Source organism: Barbus barbus (genome assembly GCF_936440315.1).
Source record: "Barbus barbus genome assembly, chromosome: 30".
NCBI classification, from domain to species: domain Eukaryota; kingdom Metazoa; phylum Chordata; class Actinopteri; order Cypriniformes; family Cyprinidae; genus Barbus; species Barbus barbus.
This window is the reverse complement of record NC_136758.1, coordinates 22,276,492-22,289,523: the sequence shown is the minus strand read 5'-3', so window position 1 is coordinate 22,289,523 and position 13,032 is coordinate 22,276,492. Positions and strand designations below refer to the sequence as shown.

At 37.7% G+C, this 13,032-nt stretch overlaps 1 protein-coding gene across 2 annotated transcripts in view; it reads left to right on the top strand.

Annotated features, from left to right (window-relative positions):
• Positions 1 to 13,010, top strand: part of LOC306850743 (kinesin-like protein KIF13B) — a 43,765-nt gene extending 30,755 nt beyond the window's left edge. Inside the window, exons 28-40 of one of the 2 annotated variants that reach the window (XM_079386582.1) lie at positions 931 to 1,057; positions 1,367 to 1,422; positions 1,548 to 1,672; positions 1,761 to 1,937; positions 2,171 to 2,263; positions 5,126 to 5,278; positions 5,761 to 5,838; positions 5,952 to 6,005; positions 6,098 to 6,212; positions 6,746 to 6,843; positions 8,136 to 8,201; positions 8,469 to 9,150; positions 10,074 to 13,010. In XM_079386582.1, coding sequence (XP_079242708.1) covers positions 931 to 1,057; positions 1,367 to 1,422; positions 1,548 to 1,672; positions 1,761 to 1,937; positions 2,171 to 2,263; positions 5,126 to 5,278; positions 5,761 to 5,838; positions 5,952 to 6,005; positions 6,098 to 6,212; positions 6,746 to 6,843; positions 8,136 to 8,201; positions 8,469 to 9,150; positions 10,074 to 10,282 — 2,033 coding nt within the window. In that variant the 3' untranslated portion in view covers positions 10,283 to 13,010. Of the gene's footprint in view, positions 1 to 930; positions 1,058 to 1,366; positions 1,423 to 1,547; positions 1,673 to 1,760; positions 1,938 to 2,170; positions 2,264 to 5,122; positions 5,279 to 5,760; positions 5,839 to 5,951; positions 6,006 to 6,097; positions 6,213 to 6,745; positions 6,844 to 8,135; positions 8,202 to 8,468; positions 9,151 to 10,073 lie in introns of both variants that reach the window. The other variant, XM_079386581.1, reaches the window with a different exon arrangement.
• Positions 13,011 to 13,032: the final 22 nt, after the last annotated feature.

The following is a 13,032-nucleotide window of genomic DNA, read 5'->3' as shown; positions in this document are numbered from 1 at the left end:
AATTTCACAATAAATAGATATAATTAAAGTCTACTGTGTTTCGCAGGCGTTTTGGCTAGGTTTAAAACAAAGAAAAGTGCACTTTTAAGGCAAAATGCACTTGTCCTGTGGTGGTAGAAAACAAAGACCCGCGGGACTGTTTGTAATAAAGATTTAAATGTAAAAGTCATGATAGCCGACTTGTCTGTGGTAAGTTTTAATTTAAAATATTTGTGAAAGCCTAACACAAGAAAAGGCTATATTCTGTGTTTAAATGTATTTCCACTTGCTTGAGCAACATAATATACAAAGCTATAGCCAAATGCATATAATACATTGTTTATATTAATTGAGTTTAAACGTGAATGTCTATGAAAGATTGTGTAACTGTACTGTGATAAGAGGATCACAATACTGAAAAACCACTTTCAGAAAAACAAAACAACATTTGGATTTGAAATCAAAATAATGGATTAATGTTGTGTTTGTGCTAAACATCTGCGGATCAGGAGCGGACTGCAAACGCGTCCTGTGTGAAAGCACAATGAGTCCGTGCTGCTTCTGCACTGCATACGTAACGCACACAGACTCCATACGCACTGCAAACGGAGCATGTGTGAAACGGGCCTGATTAGATATAGAGCAGACAGAACAAATGTGGATCTGATTTTGTATGTTGTTTCTGTTTGTACACATCATGCATTGGTCCAAAATCCCACATAGCTTCTTTTTGTTCCCTTGCCAGCCACCAAAAAAATTTAAATAAAGAGCTAGAGGTTTGACTGAATCAGATCTACACTGATTGTTGCAGTGTTTTATCACTGCATGTCCACTGATCATTTTTTTGTTTTGTTTAATGTTATTATAAGATCAAATAATGCTTTTATAGTTAAATAGGGATGTATTTAAATTTTTAAAAATTGTGTGTATAAATTTATAATATATATATAGATAAGTCTGAGGATGATGTGGAGAGGGAGGCCCAGCTGCTTGAGTGGCGTCTGACGCTCACAGAGGAGAGAAATGCAGTGATGGTGCCCTCTGCTGGCAGTGGAATACCAGGAGCTCCTGCTGAATGGTACAGCACTGCTACAACCACTCCGAACTATTTGCATTTACGCTGAACACTTAAATTATCAAATGTTATAGATGGCTGGTAAACATGTTGTCTGTCAGAGGTTCGAATTCTATTTAATGTCAATCCAGTTCTATGCAGTTAGCTTTTTAGGCAGGTTGTTATAAACCTTAAATGATGTGTTTTAATAAATAATATTTGGATTTGAGGCTTTGTTTGTTAAATGAATGTCAGTATCAGTTAAACATTTTTACAAATGTTTAGTCATGAGTATTTGGCCTTGGGTTGATTTTTATGTCTCTCTCTTGGCAGGGTATCAGTACCTGGAATGGAAACCCACATTCCAGTGCTCTTCCTCGACTTGAGTGGTATGTTTTTCTCGCCTGTTTAAAAACCGCAATGTTCTCTGTGACCTTTCTTCCACTGCAAGCACTATTTATCTTTACTCATTTTCATACTTTTTCATCCTGATTCTCCTCTACCTTCCTTCCAGCTGAAGACTTCAGCTCTCAGGAGAACCTAGATGATCCCGAGGCAGGCGGATTGGATGCCATACTCAGCTCGGAAGATGAGGATGAATTTTTTGACCTTCAGATTGTCAAACACTATGATGGAGAGGTGAGAATATGACCTACGCACCTTCAGGGCTCTCAGAGGCTCCTTAGTTGATTTTATAGGATTGTATTAAAAACTATTTTTCTTCCAGGTGAAAGCCGAAGCTTCTTGGGACTCCACAGTTCATGAATGTCCACAGCTGAGTCGAGGTGCCGTCCCAGATCAGAGAGTATACTTGATTATCCGCACTGTGGTGCAGCTCAGCCACCCTGCAGAGATGCAGCTAGTCCTGCGCAAACGCATCTGTGTGAACCTCACTGGACGACAGGTGCGGGATAGCCTACTCTGTATAACCTACACAATCATCAGAACTGTAGGAAAGTGTCTTTTTACACTTTACACACAGCTGTGCCAGATATTTTTGGTGCTTAGTTGTTATAAACCTCATACTTTTTTTTTTTTTTTTAGGGATTTCAAGCTTTAGATAAACTGCAAAACAAAAATGATGATTTTTATATCTATCTCTGCACATTTTATTTGTTTTTTTGTTTTTTTTAACAGGGTTTTGCTCAAAATCTCTTAAAGAGAATGTCCGCCAGGAGCACTATTCCTGCCTGTGGAGTGACCTTTGAAGTCGTCTCCAACATCCCAGGGGTAAGCATACAATATCTGCTTTCAAAAACATTTGTGTACTACAATTACTAAAACTAAAACTGAAATAAAGTTAATAGAAATAAAATATATATAAAACAAAACTAATAATAGTATTAATAAATAATACTAAATATCAATTCAGAATAGAATTGTCAGTAGATTTCAGAACTGAAGCATATTTCATATATATTTTATGATTATTATCAGTGTTGAAACTGTTGTGCTACTTCATATTTTTTTGGAACCTGTTACTTTTTTCTTTGATTTAATAAAAAGTTTAAAAGAACAGCATTTATTCAAAATATAAATATTTTCTAACAATGGAAGTCTTTACTATCAATTTTATCCATTTAACACATCCTTTCTGAATAAAGTTTAACTTTCTTTAAACTTTTGTAAAGTATCTTTAAAAAAGAAAGAAAAAAATTTCTGACCCCAAACTTTTGAATAGTTTTATATTGTAACAAAATCTCAATTTTGACTGTTCTTTTTAACTTTTATTTTTTTAAATATCACAGGTCCAAAAAAAATACAGTTTAAAAAATAAACAAGCAGTACAACTGTTTCCAACATTGATTAAATATCAGCATATTAAAATGACTTCTAAAAGGATCATGTGATACTGAAAATACTGCTTTGCTTCACAGGAATTAATTAAATTAAGTATATTAAAATAGAAAACATTTATTTTAAATTTCAATAATATTTCACAATATTATTTTGTGAAATAATATTCAGTATTTTTTATCAAATAGATACAGCCTTGATGAGCATAAGAAACCTCTTTAAAAAAATTTATTGATCCAAATTTTTGAACTGCAGTGTATTGTACAGTAAAAATGTTTTCTCAGGTAACCTAAAATGTACATCATTTGAAAGTTAAAAGTTACACACTTTTTTGTGTGCGTGCTGTACAGGTCTGGTATAAAGAATGCTTTTGCTCAGGTGACCGAAATGTCCACCCAATAGAGAAGTTTTGCTCAGCAAGAAAAAGGATTAGAGGGAACATTGCTCCCACGGGTCCTTAAATTTGATACGACTAAATTGAAGAGTTTTTAAGGCCTTATACCATTTAACGCATTTAAAACTGTCTATGAAATAATTTTTCAAATTACCTTAAATAGATTTTTAAGAATTCTGCAGATACCTTGTAAATAGTAAAATAGAACTCTTTCCTTGATATTCGTTGATATGTGTGTATTCAAAACGTTTTTGATTGACATTTATGGTCTTTATTTTATTTGGGCTAGTTAAATAAATTTTCGGGCTACTAAAATCTGAAGAGTACCTGCCCGAAGGGCTACCAGCGATTTAGAAATTTTGCGAGCCCTGAAGATGAATATGAAACAAAACTACAGAATGTCACATTTTATTATTGGGTGATTCAACACGATGTTTTACCAACTAAGTTTCATCCCGCTATCTGATGTGAGCATAAGTATTGGAACAGTTGCCTCACAGGTCTTTCTAAGTGATCAGCTGTGTCCTGTTGCATTAATTCTTCAGATATTAAAAGCAGGGAATGTGTCGTATCCGTTATATCCATTACTTCTGTATTCTGAATCTTGCATTCGATGATGACACACACAAACCAGGATGAAGCTGAGGGAGATTACTTTGAGAGAAAAGCAAACAATGTGGATGCTAAAAGAAAAGAGGAAGTCAATTAGAGCTCTAGCAAAAACAAAGGGCACGGAGAAATCAAGAGTTTGGAAACCACCAGCGACACCAACAACGACCTGATCGGCTGAGAAAACAACAGTAGTTGATGACAGACAAATCATAAAAGCTGTGAAAATGAACACTAAAAGACGTCTGTAAAATCACCAACAACTTCCAGAAAGCTGGGGTGATACTCTGACAATCTACTGTCCTCAGGAGACTTTAACACAGAATTACAGATGCTACACAGCAAGATGCAAACCTCTGACCAGCACCAAAAATAGAAAGGCAAGATTAGAGTTTGCAAAAAAGCACAAAGGTGAGCCAGAAGAGTTTTGGAACTGTGTTTATGGACCGATGAGACAAAGATGGACCTTTATCTAAGTAATGGGAAAGAAAAATGTGGAGGAAAAAAGGAAACTGCAAATTATTCCAAGCATACAGCCTCATCTGTAAAGCATGGTGGAGGTGGTGTCATGGCATGGGCATGCATGGCTGTCTCTGGAACAGGCCCTCTCAACTTTACTGATGACTTAATTTATGATGACAGAAGCAGAATGAATTTGGAAGGGTACTAAACCATCTTGCCTACCAATATTCAAGAAAATTTTAGCAGATTAATTGGGAAGTGCTTCATATTGCATCAGGACAATGACCCAAAACACCCTGCCAGTTCAGTCAAGGAATTTATAAGGGCAAAGAAATGGAAAGTCTTAGATTGCCCAAGTCAATCTCCAGATTTAAATCTGATTGAACATGAATTTCACCATCTGAAGAGGAGAGTAAAGGCAGAAACTCCCCAAAACAAACAGCAATTGGAATTGGCTGCATAAAGGCTGGGAAAAGTATTTCAAAGGATGAGACCAAGAGTCTGGTGATGTCTATGGGTCACAGACTCACTGCTGTGATTGTGTGCAAGGGATCTGCAACTAAATAATAGCTTTTAATCTTTTATATCTGCCTTATGTTCAACTGTCCCAATACTTATGCTCACATCAATGAGTGGGATGAACTCTAAAAGTGCTGTTCTTTTTATTTGGTAAAACATGTATGTGCTGAAACGGCTAATAATAAAATGTGACATTCTGTAGTTTTATCTCATATTCATCTTTTAATCATATTTGCGAATCTGGTTTCTTGAATTGGTTTGTTTATGAGCACCTGTCTCTCTCTCTCTCTCTCTGCTGTGTATGTCAGCAGGACAGTCAGAGCTCAGAGGACAGGGAGATGCTGGCCCGTGTGGCCGCCAGCGCTGAGAACCCCAAATCCTCAGACAACGAAGCTGCCATCGAGAAGTACCTGCGGAGCGTCCTGGCTGTGGAGAACATCCTCACACTGGACCGTCTGAGACAGGTCCCACAGCTACCTTCATTAATACTATTTGCTCTGATAAGATTGCATTTAATCCATTTGAGTACATAGTTTTTTGTTTTAATCTGAATCTTAATGGAAGACTTTATCTAATTAGTATTGTGGCAGATGTAATGATTCATTTTTCCTTTTAAATGATTCGCAAAGTGTTTGTAAATCACTTTGGGAGTAAAACAGAGGGGAGTAATATGTTTAGCACACGACTTAACTCATTCTGTATAAACTTACGCTGTGATACGGAGCAGTATTTTAATTAAAAACATATTTTACTCTATAAATGAAACATGAGTGCTGCCAATGCACTTTCCATTTTTAAACAGTTCATTAAAACAAGCAGTCCTATGAATTATATCACTGAAATAAATGGTGACTTCCCAGTGCTGTCTAGTTTTCTCTCTCGAGTTCAGTTTTCATCATAAATACTTTTTTTTTTTTTTTTTTTTTTTTTTCATCATTTGCTACAGGAGGTGGCAGTGAAGGAGCATTTGGCAGGTAAAGGCAAGGGCAGCAGACGCAGTCTCAGCTCTCCCAGCGTGCACCGGGTAAGCGCGTCTGCAGCCTTAGAGTCATCTTAACAGACAGAAATGTTAAGAAAGCTCAGCATCATCGCAGCCTGGCACATTCTGTATTCACACATAACCTTTTCCTCCTCTAGTTATCTGGAAGCAGACAGGATCTGTCACTAAACTCAGTGCTGGATGACAACAAGGTAAGATTCTAGGGTGAAAATAAGACACATGGTCCACCATAGGAAATGGGTTCTTTTTATGTAACCTCTAATATCCAATTTGCTTATGTAAGAATCGATGGGAGAGTCAGCAGGATATCTTTGGGACATCCTCTCAGTTCAGCAAAACACTGCCACGACCATCCAGACCTCCTACACCACCTACACAGAATCAGGACCCAGAGCAAGGTACGACATTAACTGTCACTCTTAAAGTGAGCGCTACAGGTCGTGGACTGTTTAGTCTGCAATAAAATAATCTTCCTTTCCGTTTCCAGCATGACCCATTCTTAATTTGACTGTCCTTTCAACTCTGTGCTCTCTACTGTAAATGTGGTTAATTTCTGCCTGAACTCTCATTTCTAACCTGTTTCATGAATTTAACAAACACTTATTACAGAGAAAATCCCTGTATCTTCATCAAGGGCACAATAATGCCAGTTCAGGGTTTGAACTTGCAACCTTTCAGTTGCTTACTGAAAATCTCTCCCAGTCTTGTTCGACTTCAACTTCTTTTCACCTTGTCTCTTCGTGATGTCAAAAAATGTCAGTGGGACATTTTTATGTGACTGTGACTTCATGCACTCCTTTTATATCTTTTCTACATCTGTCTCTGTTTCACCACCGTTGTCGTCTTTCTCCACACCTCTACCTTGCTGTTTGCCTCCTTCCCAACCCGCCCACAGGTTTTTCAGGGCTTGCTGCTTCTTATATCTCCCCAGTCAAGGCCCTGGTTCCTCAGATGCCCAAGCTGCTCAAGTCCCTGTTCCCTGTACGTGACGACAAGAAAGATTTGAGACCTTCTCCACACTCCCAACAGGTCTGGTCATGTTTTCGACTTTTTAATTAGTAAACTATGCCTAAAAACTTTCTTTGTTCACCTGGGTGAGTCTCATGAAAACTGTCAAGAAATGTCCAGGTCACATTTAACCCTAAAACCAAAAGGAAAAAATATTTAAAAATTATAATAAATAAAAAGAATACATGCAGAAATAAAAATATAACGAATGAACAATAAGGCAAAGTGATATATTACATTTTGAAGGCCAGTTATGTATATATCATGCAGTATTTGGGGGTAAAATGTGCTTAATTGTAGTTAGTTAATTAATTAATTAATTAATATATAAATAAATGTTATTTCTGAATGCATTTTGTTTTTTCTTGTAATTGTTTATTTTTTTTAGATTCACCCACCTCTTTAGTTTTTCAAAGTATGTTCCAATTACAAATAACACAAATTATTACATTTATTCAAAAGACAAGCAAGACCTATGCTTATAAACATTTCTGTATGTAAATTCTTGTCAATAGTAGTTTCATGGGGTAATTTCATGCATAAATGTAAAGTAATAAATATAAATAATGTAGAAAAAAAAAAAAACTGATGTAGAGTATCAGTCATAAAAATAGCCATTTTAGCATCTACAAAGCCTGTCAGAAATATGCTGCATTTAGATGACTAAATCATATGTGGTAATCAAAGAGGGATGAAAATCCTCTTGACGATTTAATTTGAGTCAATTTTAGGTTCTAGCGTAATGTCGTCCTGTCTTCATGCCTCCTCATTTCCATATAGACAGAAATTCCATATGCTACTACATAGCCCATATACTATATCTGTGATATATTATCCATCTCGTATGAGGAAAATTAAGTCTTTAAATTAAGCCTTATTGCTTGGTAGTGTATTTTTTTTGAAGAAAACAGGCTTTTTTGGTTTTCCATGATTATAACGGTGTCCTCATTTTGTCAAAGTAAATCATGTCAGGGAAACCTGATTATATGTTAGGCAGGAGTCCATAGATAAACTCCAGTGTTTAATTTCCCCAAGATTAATTGTCAAGCCATACCCTTTCATCATATCTCCCAGCATGCTTTCGACGGAGGCGTAGAGGGGAAAAAAATATGACAGTGATATTTCATCGTGTGCATCTCTCCTCCCTTGCATGAAGACTTTTGATCTGTCAGTACTTTAGATCAAACGTAATCCAAAGGCTCCCGACATAAAAAATGAACTTGTGACACTTAAATCAAGCTTTGGTCCGCCTCTCTGAAAACCATTACTGAAATCGTAAAAACAAATTTAATACGTTCCATTCATCTCTCCAGCATATGCCACGAATAATGATGCAAACAGCCAACAACCCTGATGAAGGAAGAGTAAGAATAGAACCGGTAAGTAGATCTCCACTCTGATCTCATGCTCCGTCTTTGGCGAAATTAAATAAATATGAATGATGAATTGGGTTACAGACTTGTATTTTGCGAAAGTATAGCCTAGAAAGATATTTTAAGAGCCCAGTTTTTCTCTCCTGCATGTGATGCAAATTGCATGCTATTAAATCTGTGGTTTTCCTAGCATGTGCTCTCTGTGTGAGAGTCAGATGATAGGTTGAGGTGTAGTTAAATGTTCCTTGTGGTTTTGGACATCCTTCCCCATAGGTTGCAGTAATGGGGAAGAGTCCTGCTTCAGACAGACACTCGGATGGGCCTGATGCCCTGTCCTCTATGCATGATCCGCATGACCTGCCCCTGAGCCCCATCAGCGAGGCCTCCAGTGGCTATTTTTCTACTAGCGTCTCCACTGCCACCCTTTCCGACGTCTCCATAGCTTGCGGGGACCTTACCCCTAATCCCAATTCCCAAGCGGGACCCATAGCATCCAGGCACGGCAACGAAGACTGTCTACCGACCCCTGTTAATGCCTCTGTTGCTCCTGTAGAAGCTGGGTTAAGATCTGACAGGCCTAGAAAAGAGGAAGATACCCAGGCGGCCCACAGGAATGGTGTCACCACCTCTCAGCAGGAAGCACAGCTAAACGCAACCCCTCCCCTGGTGTTGAGTACCTCCATAGACAACCCTTTCTCCCTCCAGAAAGTCAAAGCCAATGAACTCAGGTCTTTCAGTAACATTCTTGGAGATGGAAAAGCAACCACAACACAAACTAACAGCCTGGAGAAGCTAGAGATAACCTTTGAGGATGTGGAACCCAAGGAACTTGCTTGGCTCAAGGTGGGAGGGAGAGTCACTGTCGGATCCAACAAGTCTGGCACAGTCCGCTACATCGGCCCAACGCACTTCTCAGAAGGCATCTGGGTCGGGGTCGAATTGGACACTCCCTCAGGTGAGTTAGATCTTCCATTATTAAAGGGGTCATGAACTGCCTTTATTTTGTACTGTTCTCTGAGGTCCACTTAAGAATTTTATATAAAAAAAATATATAATTTGGAAGTAATAGGCTATTTTCTGTACTGTTTTGAATGGGCGTGGTGGATTGTAGACTCGGAAGTAAATGCCCACTGCTATGATTGGCTAACAGTTGTGTATGTTTGACAGCCTACATCCTTTATAAATGGATGCTGCTGTGTTTTAGGTTTAAAAATGCAAAAATACTCAGTACATATTAAACGATCTGTAATAACAGACAACGCAATAGTGACCACATAATAAAAACAGTTACACTTGTGTGTTGTGATATTACTGTTGGATCCGATATAGTCGGCACAGCATCGTCTTTTAGTTTCAATCTTTCTGAAAATCCTGTATCGAATTGTGCCTTGTTTGTAAACGAATCTGTGGTAAAATGAAGTGAACAAAGGACCAAGTTCTTACTGATGCGGTCTGGAACTTCATTAAAGTAAAATTCATCAAAGTTTTTGTTTCTTAGTAGACCTGCGTTTACCTCTATAATTATTTACACTGCATGCGGGAATCAGTGGGTGGGGCTGAACAGGCAGTGATGTAGAAGCAGGCGTTGATCATCTGTGGAGGTGGGGTTTAGCCACACTAATTTGTCATAAAGTGGCACGTTCCACAATCTGTCGTTTTGACAGACTGGCTTTGATATTAGCTGTTTTTAGACTAATGAGAAAGTTTTGAGTTCTGAAACTTACAGAATGTTTTTATAGCACCAAGACCTCTTATATGTCAAAAGATCAAGCAAAATTAGATTTCTCAGTTCATGACCTCTCTAAGTTTTTGGAAACATTGACACCTTGGTGAGACCGATTTACCAACCATGTTCCTTTTCTATTCTTTGTCCACTAGGTAAGAATGATGGTTCCGTCGAGGGCCACCAGTACTTCCGATGCAACCCTGGTTACGGGGTGCTAGTCCGTCCAGATCGACTGACTCGACGGGAAGCTTCCAAAAGGCACACTGAAAATCGCCGCAGTGGGGAGTTCAGTCAGCAACTGAGGGGAGGAGCCGGCACTGCCATTCAGAAAGGAGAGAATCGCAAATCCTGGACCAGCTAATGGACAATGAGCTGAGAAGGACAGAGCCTCCACCTCCAACATCTGAATCTAACCGCGGAGTTCAACTCCATCCATCACTGTGCTTGGGCTAATGGAGCATTCTGATACCCAACTTTGCATGGAGGTGGTACAACATTCCCTTACAAGCCCCTCTATCAGTTTCGGTGCTATGCTAATGTGTAGCATGTGGGAGTGCTATCAATTTTTAACATGCTGCTTCAACTGTGTTCCTTGGTTTGAGAACTCGAGCAAGTCTCCCTGAGTTGACCGTAAATGAATCTTCCAGGTCTTTGAGATCAACCCATCATTTTTTTTTTTGTGCGCTGGTTTTACCAAGAGTCCACTTTTGGACTTGATACTACAAATGATGCTTGATTTTATCTTCTCTGCACAGTCGGTTTTTAGTTTCCTGAATGTGCCTTTTAAGTCAACCCATTTCTTGGTTGGCATCCCTCATTGCACCTTTGTAACACTAGTTAGAATGTGGTATGCTAGACATGTAAGAGATTATATCAGGGATCCGATCAGAGTCATTGGATATGCCCAGTAGTGTTTGCAGCTGTAAGCCACTATCAAGGGGGAAGGGTTGCATGTATTTTGCCGTAGGTGCCGCCCTGAGCAGGTTAATGTAGGTTTTTGATGCAAGTTTCTTCATGTTGTAAAGTACTGCTATTACTTGACCAGCGATTGGACGGCTAAATCTACAAGATGGGATATTTTATTTGGTTTGTTATCATTGGAATGAAATCAGTATTTAGGAGGAAACCACCTGCTTGGTGTGTATCCTTAATTGCACATGGTGAATTTTTAGACTTGACTGAATTGGCACATTCAGGTTTAATTGACTGGCTTAATTAGACCCTCTCTTAATGGTTTTGATGATTGGACTGAAAAAAAAAAAGTATTTTAAAGTGGCTTATTTACAATCTGATGGGTTGGGGCACATTTTAGTAAGCAGCCGTTTAATTGGAATTGGGTTATTGAAACTACTTCAACCTCAAATAACTTTGTGCTGCAATTTAAAGTAGCTCAGTTTGATTGGTTTCTAAAGGACTGTCTTCCACAAGAAGGTCACGGTAAAAGCACATTCCAGTTTTGTGTATTGGACCAATTACTGGCAATACCTTCATCATATTTATTCAAATTAAAAGATCTAAAAGTAATTTCATTAAATATTTGTAGCGTACTGTATGGGCAAAGCGGTCACATTTTATATAGTTTTTTTAAATAAGGAGCATGATTCGATGCTGATATGATGCTTGTTCACATCGTGGAGAAAAAGTGTTATTTCATTCCTTTTATATTCTATTCGTGGAAATCATGTGATTTCTGAAGTCTAATGCAATATCAAATTATTAAAATATATTTTAATGGTTGTAGTTATGTAAATTGAATTTATAAAGTGTAAAAATCCCATGAATGGAAAATTAATTTGCACATTTGATTTATAGTAGATAGCTTATGTGCCCAAAGGGTACTTATTTTTGTTGTAAATTAACTTAAACTAACCGAAGATCCACTGTAAATCTGCTTTTCACTGGATTTGGTGCTCAACAGTCAAAAACATTTCAAAATTTCCATCTGAGAAAATGTATTTCTCCACAGTTTGAAGTTGCCTATAATTTTTCCTATAGTGTGGTGTTGATGTTTGTGTTCAGTCAAAATTTAGTTAACGCCTGCCTTTTTTTTTTTTTTTTTATGTATCTTGATCTGTGCCTCATTCATAATGAGAAAAACAAACAAATGCACACATGCAGCACGTCTTTGTTGCTTTGATTAGCAACAACGGCTTCAGACGGTAGGATTTTTAGTTCTACTGGGTCACAGTCATTCTTTAAGTATTAATTTAAAGGTAATAGATTGATTGCCTTTAGAATGAGTCTCTACTAAGTTTAATACATTTCTGTTGTAGCGATAATGTTAAAAGTGCTTGTTGGAATTTGATTGTTGGACTTGATGAGTTACTTTAAAAAGAAAGGGGAAATGAACTTATTGAAGACCTTTTCAGTAAGCTGATCTCCACGGCCCAACATTTCAATCATAGATGCTTTTAACTAGATGTGTACTAGGTGTTTTTGTTTTCAAGTGCAATTTACCATTTTTCTTCACTAAAACGGTTGAATGCACCCTACATCAATTCTGTTCAACGTCAGCAAGTCTGCAATAGCAGTAATGACAACTTGATCTGTCATAAATCGCATAGATCCAGAGCCATATCTGAGCAACCACACAGTGGCCTTTTGAAGTCAAATACTAAATACAGGTGTGGAGACTCGTGCTTTCCTCCTGTTTGAAATCCTTCCAATTAAGGGTATCAGGAGAAAGAGGTTTTGAAGGAAGCTTTGGGCCCTGCTGTTTACACAGATGTCAGATGAAGCTCTTGGCAGGAAGTTGCTGCTCGACTTTAGTAGTTTTTCTTTTTCTTTTTTTTTTTTTGAGCAGTGAGTGGACAGCTCCGTCTTTTACCACTAGTCTGTGCCTCGTCCTGATGAAAAGTTGTCCCGTATATGGAGCATTTGAACCCAGAATATACATGTGTATGTGTGTTTTGTATAGTTGCATCTTGAGAGTTCAATCTGAGCACAAGGCTGGGTTTGATTAACTTAATTATCTGCAATTCTATGCTGATATCCAAAGAATAATCATGTATAATAATTCATTTATAATTTCTTTTATATTGACTGTACAATAATCTGGCTGTAAAGAAAAATAAAAAGTGAACTGATTTACACGTCTTATTTCGTATGTTT